General features: G+C 35.6%; 1 protein-coding gene across 1 annotated transcript; it reads right to left on the reverse strand.

Annotated features, from left to right (window-relative positions):
- Positions 1-3,098: 3,098 nt before the first annotated feature.
- On the reverse strand, positions 3,099-3,964 carry LOC118012490 (translationally-controlled tumor protein-like). Its single transcript, XM_035008122.1, has one exon. It carries the CDS (start codon positions 3,842-3,844, stop codon positions 3,326-3,328), a length of 519 nt encoding a protein of 172 aa, XP_034864013.1. The 5' UTR covers positions 3,845-3,964; the 3' UTR covers positions 3,099-3,325.
- Positions 3,965-6,628: the final 2,664 nt, after the last annotated feature.

Here is a 6,628-nt window from a genome sequence, read left to right on the forward strand (position 1 = left end):
AGTTGTTGCGATTCTTCCTTAATCAGTATAAGAAGTAAGTGAACTCTCTATTGCCAACTGACAGTGTTAGGCTGGAGTTGTTCTGGGGGACACTTGCAAAAAAATTCTTCAAGTGTTAATGACCGTGCTGTGACAGGCTTCAGCAGCTGTTAGAAGGGACTTAGAATCTCAAGATGAATGTAACTGCAGAAGAACTCCATGTCATTAGGGGTTGAGTGATAATTACAATCATTATCACAACATGGAATGATTTTTAGGTAATGTGAAAATTGTCTCTGAAAGCAATATGCTTTGTGAATCAGTTCCTCTATAAACTTAAGTATAAAATGAGCATATGCAGGTGAAATAATTTATTAGCTGAAGAGCTTTAAGCCACAAAATATGAAATTAAAGCAATATAATATTAAAGCAGAAACAAAACAACTCTTCTGTGAAAATGGAGACAGTTTTGTTGAGAATCATCTGTGACTACAAAGGCATGATTTTTTTTAAGTTTATTTATTAATTTTTTTTTAGTAGTTTCTACAAACCCAACATGGGGCTTAAACTCACGATCCCGAGATCAAGAGTCATATCTTCTTCTGACTGAGCCAGCCGGGTACCTGGGGCATGATAATTTTAATAGAAAGATGGAAATACTGTGGTCTTGTAACTGTTTTTTTTAATGGTGGCTTGCAATTTCTCTGTGTTGGGGGGAATTTTTGAAGATAGTATAACGAGTGAAGCAAAATACTCCATTTTTTTTTTTTTGTATTACTGTAGCACAACTCAATATAAGTCTCTTCTTTCCAGTTCATACTACTTTCCTAACTTCTTCGTTATCACATTTTTCTTCTATTATCATGGTTTTATTCTGTCTTATTCCACTTCCTTCCTTGAAAGTACATTTCAAAAGAATGGAAATCCTTAACGGACTTTTACTGACTCTTTTTCTTCAAGTGGGGGTGCCATTTGTCTTTGGTGTTGGCATTAGATGAAATAATATGTTACAATATCCAGACTATGGAGCCCCACTAGTGCTGATCTGTACAAAAATACAAGATTTCAAATAGATGCACTTACGTGAGCTGGTGTGAATGGATTTTAAACTTGGTCCTTTGTTACCTGTTTGCTTTAGAAATGGTGTTCCATCTACCTAATCATCTCAAAATATTTTTTCTTTGTTTATTTCCACTTAGGGGATGCTCTTAGGTTTTTGATACGAAAAAGGTGTATTGCAAATAGGTATCTCATTAAAAAGAGACTAATGTTTGATTAAACTTTCATAGAAACTATTTTCTGACATAAAATTGGAAGACTCTAACATATTTTTAGGACATAAGAAAAGTAGAAATCCTCAATCATAAAAATAATACTGTAGAGAATCTATTAGAAAAGACCAGTTCACTTCATTTAGGTCTAAATAGTCAAGTTCACTTCTCAAGCAGCAGAATATGCCCCATGACACTGTTTGTCATCTGGTGTCCCACCAATAGGTTAAATAAAGTGTTCCAGAGATTAATTTTCTACTTTTGTAATACCTTACCTCTTAAGTAATTAATGTATTTTATTTCATTAAAAGGCACTACCTACATAGTATACATAAATATGATCAAATATCAGTGCTAATCAGGAAACCAGTAGTATGATATATCTCAAAAGGTTATGAGTAAAAACATTATTTCTATATGGTTTTGGAAAAGGGTTTTGAATTTGCACTTGATGTGTGTTTGTCTAAAATCCTGACCTGTCACCTCATTTTAAATTAAATTGTTATGATGAATAGGTGGGGATAAGTAGACAAGGTTTGCTTAGGACTATTTCTTGTTCTTAATTTCCTTTAAGTATATAGGCAGACTTACCCAGAAAAAAGTGAAAATGAAACTAAAAAATGAAAAGAAAGAAGAAACATAAGGCTGAATGTCCCCCACCCATCTAAAATTGCAGCATTATCTTCATACATTTCATGGGCTGGTGAGGATGAGAGATAGCTAATAAGGATTTGGGTTTCTAAGGTCCCTTGCTGGACAGAAAGCTCAAGAGAGTGGAAAACACAAAGGTAAATAAGAGTCAGGAAAAAACCAAAGGGCAACATCATGGGAAAAATAGTCTAAAAATAGTATTTATTATATATTGTCAAAAAATGACTTTGCATTTGTATTTTTAAGAGGGAGACATTTGCAGATTCAATATACTTGTTTAAATGCCTATTGTGCAAAAGTGCTGTGCCAGGTGTTAACCATAATCTTTATATCTTTCACATTTCATTTCAATTACTTTCATACGTCTCATGCAAAACATAACAATGTAAACTTGAGAAGACTTCTTGTGTTCTTTTAGGCTATTAAAGTAAATTATATTAGCAATTGTCAAATCAACTTCCACCCTCCTGCTGAAGAGAGAACCATCCTGTTGTATGATATCTGTCCTCATAGCAGAGGGGTTCTCACCTTTTTTTCCCCTTCATAAACAAAGAGAAACAGAATAGTTTGTTACTTATCAGGGTTTCTATCTACCTTTTTCTTTTTTTCTCTGCGTAGATAAGCAATGAAAATCTGCTCATGAACCGAGGAAATAACAACTTTCCAAGCATCTTTTAATATGCCTCTGTAATTCTCTCCCAATTTTCTTCCTGGTGGCTTAATTTAGAATTTTTAAAAAATTTTAGTAAAATTTTTAATAAAAACTATTTTTAAGGAAATTTGTAACAATGAGTACATCACTACCAGTTTCATTATTACTCTTTGCAAACCACAGACACATGGGGCACGTGTTCATTAGATAATATCTAATGTAAGTCCAGATTTGAAAACTGTGAAAGACAGAGTCCTTTCCTAGATGCTAAGGACTTAGGAGTTTCATGCATAACAGTCTTACTGGCATAACATGTGCAAAAATTTTACATTTGGGGGCTACTAAGTACTAATGAGCTAGTACAAATGTGTATGTTAGGAAATAGTATGTTCTTATGTTAAAGTTTAAACAGATCTATAATTTTAAATTCTGTTTATGGATTAGCAAACTGATTTGTCATGTAATTTTTATTGTTTTCTCTAGGAAATTAATTTAAAAAAAGTCTCCCACCACAAAGTTTGACGGTCTGCTCAACTGAGTTTTGTTTTTTTGTTTTGTTTTTTTAATTTAAATGCATTTTATTTTTAGACAACCTACATGACATGTTTTTTTCTTAAAAACAATGCCTCCACTCCAAATAAACCCAGGTCAAAACAAATGAAGAGCTCAAGATGCCATTAGTCCCATCTGTCTAAGTCCTGGTGTCATGTGGATGAAGAGGAGCAGCCCCTTACGGCAACAGGTGACATATCCAAAGTCATGGCCGAATTCGTTAACATTTCTCCATTTCTAAACCATCCTTAAAGAAAATCGTATATGGGGTCACCTCATCCTCACGGTAGTCCAGCAGAGCAACCATGCCATCTGGATTCATGTTTTCACCAATAAAGAACTGGTAGTTTTTGAAATTAGCAAGGATGTGCTTGATTTGTTCTGCAGCCCCTGTCATAAAAGGCTTTACTCTTTCTGGTCTCTGTTCTTCAAGTTTGCCTTTGATTGATTTCATGTAATCTTTGATGTACTTCTTGTAGGCTTCTTTTGTGAAGCTGGTTTCCTGCAAGTGATGGTTCATGACAATATCAACACCAGTGATTACTGTGCTTTCGGTACCTTCGCCCTCCGAGCCTTCAGGGGAGGCATTTCCACCAATGAGCAAGTCATCAATGTTACCCTCTGTCCTACTGACCATCTTCCCCTCCAGCTCCCGGCGCAGCCCGTCCGCGATCTCCCGGATCTTGTAGATGTTGGAGAACATCTCATCATGGCTGATTAGGTCCCGGTAGATGATCATGACGACGGCTGGAGAGAGACGACGGTGGCACTACCTTAGCAGGAGCCAGGAACTCTGAGCGAGCGCGGTGCAGCCAGAATGGCACTCGGCGGGAGGGGGGAGCAGGCAGAAGAAAAAGCTGCTCAACTGAGTTCTTAAAAGTGGAAATGAATTAGAACTGTAATATCATTAGCAGCAGAAGGGTCCAAAACAGTAATTTTGAAATTACTCTTGTCATATGGGAGACTTGCAAGACAAGTCATAAACTAACAATTCTGTCTTTATTTAAATTAATTGGAATTATCAGTGGTGGATATCCTGGTATTTGCTTTAAACCAACACAAGCATGTCCTGGATTATGAATCAGGAGAGTTCGATTCTATCACGAGTTAGCTCTGTGACTTGGTGTGGTTTACGTAAGTTACCTTGCAACCCAGTTTCCTCATCCCTTGTGTCAAACACTGTCAGTGCTCCACCCAGATCCCTTTGGATTCTTTTATTGTTTCTCTATGCTCCTTCCCCAACATCTGTGTTCTTTCACTTCTAATTACCTGCACTTCTGCTACTCTATAAGACAGGGCATATTTTGCTAGAAAATGTGGGGCCGAAAGTGTGTGGGAATTTACGTGGCTCTGCAGCAGTCCTTAGCCAGACTGCCTTGTGCGGAAGTGTGAGGGCACAGTCCCTTCCTTCCTGGATGGAAATAAACTCTGAGATGTTATTTACATTCAGAGCTCCTCTTCATGATTAGTCTGAGGCTAGGACTTTGCTTGAAATCACACCCATTTGTGACTTCTTCATTTTCTTGTTTCTCCTATTTCCTTACCCATCTGAGGGTGCTTCCTTAATATATCACTTGCTGCACATCCTCATCTGAGTTTCTTCAGAACACAATCCATGACACCTATAAAATCAGATGCTAGACTGAAGCCCTCTTCCCCTCTAATAGTCTATGATTGAAATTATAGTTTAAATATATGAATATATATATGTATTTAATGACAGACCATATCAGTATGCTGTACTCATTTCTAGTGAACAAAGAGCAGTAAAAGCAACATCTCTTAATTCGATTTCTATGTTATAGAGAAGAAGCTGCAATTACACTTGTATCTACCATGATATTCATAAAAATTAAAAGGGCATGTTCTTTCGGTAGGGTGTCTGTTGACATAAAATTCTTACTTGGATTCTTTTGAGATTAGAAAAGAGAGAAATTATGTATGTAATTACCCAGGGTTGACACTAAATTACCTGAGGTTGAGGGTAAAGAGATTTTCTTTGTAGTTTTCACATGCTGGTTCTCAGGAAAAAAGAAAATAATGACGAACCTTTGTCAGTAGCTTTTTAGGTTTTGTGTTGTGTTGTTTTTGTTTCTTTAAGGAAGAGAAAGAACCGCAAGCAATTTGTGATCAGAGAAAAGTCTCAATTGACAAGAATGCAGAGACACAGTAGGTGTGTGTACTCATAATTATCATCCAAATGAAATGTGGAAACATAAAAGTTGGACTCTAGTTGGGCTTCATAAATGAGGGCAAATTCTCAGAAATAAGCAATGCTATTTAGCAATCCAAGGTATGTGTGCTCATGGTTCTATAATCCTGATGTTGAGAAATGAAAGAAGAAAAGTATATTGATAATTTAGAGACCACACATTTAAATAATATGTTAGGTATAGAGCATTCTCATTATCTTTTTCAGCATCCTTTTTTTTGGGGGGGGGTTAGCTGAGACTTCTGGATCATGCAATGTTTATGATGAGTTGTGTAATTATGACATAGATAGCTTCTATTTATTTCATTATAACTGACAGACACTTTATTAAGCCCTTTATTTGTATGTATTATCTAATTCATTCCTGCAACAACCCTGTGATGTAGGTATTATTAGCTACCTTTTGATTTAAAAAGTTAAATTCATTTATTAAGCAGTTTTTCCTTATGTTTAGCAACAAACTATATAGCATTGCACTAGTTTTTGGTAATCAGTAGTAAAAAGTGAAAGATTTATGCGATCTGAAGAGAAACCAGAGTAGTAAAGAATGTACACATGGTCTTTATTTTCGTGCGACTTACAGTTTAGGGAATAGAATTGTCCACATAAAAAACAGTGAATTTGAATTTAAACAGATCTTTCATAGGCTAAAGCTCATAATCTTTACATTCTATAGTTTTTGACAAAAGAGTAGTTGAAGTTCTACAAAAGACTACTAATATCTTTTTACCTAATGAACCCATAATAGATAAAATTATCCATTTATGGGTTTAAGGTGTCTCATTTTCCTTTTGGATCAGAATGTGATTAAAACATTAGATAAGAATGCCAGTTGGAGATTAATGCATCATGTTCATTTTGCAACTTAAAAATTGTGTGCAAAGTCTAGGTATTTACCTGGGGTATCACAAATAGGAAGAAAGACAACTAGAACACAATTCATTCCCAGTCCAGTGCTTCTTAAGGCAGGTTGCTGCTCACATAGATTGAATGATTAGTTTGCTTTCTTTTACGAAATAATGAGATCCAGATATCTCTCTCTGCCCACCGCCCACCCCACACACCTTTTTTTTTTTTTTCCAAGATAGAAACTCTGGGCAATTTTGGGTTCTCAGTTCCAACAGATCTTTATTTCTTGGATTTTCTTGATGTAAATATTTTCCCTTCAAACACTTTTTTTTTTTAAATATAGAGCTCATGTTATTTTATTTGTATTATAAATGATCCTACTATTATGTTCCTTTCTTTGTAACTCACTTAGGTAGAGTGATTCCTGCAACACAGCGTGATATGTTAGAGTGAGCCCCAAAC

Source organism: Mirounga leonina, unplaced genomic scaffold, assembly GCF_011800145.1.
Source record: "Mirounga leonina isolate KUSES-001 unplaced genomic scaffold, KU_Mleo_1.0 Mir_151, whole genome shotgun sequence".
NCBI classification, from domain to species: Eukaryota; Metazoa; Chordata; class Mammalia; order Carnivora; family Phocidae; genus Mirounga; species Mirounga leonina.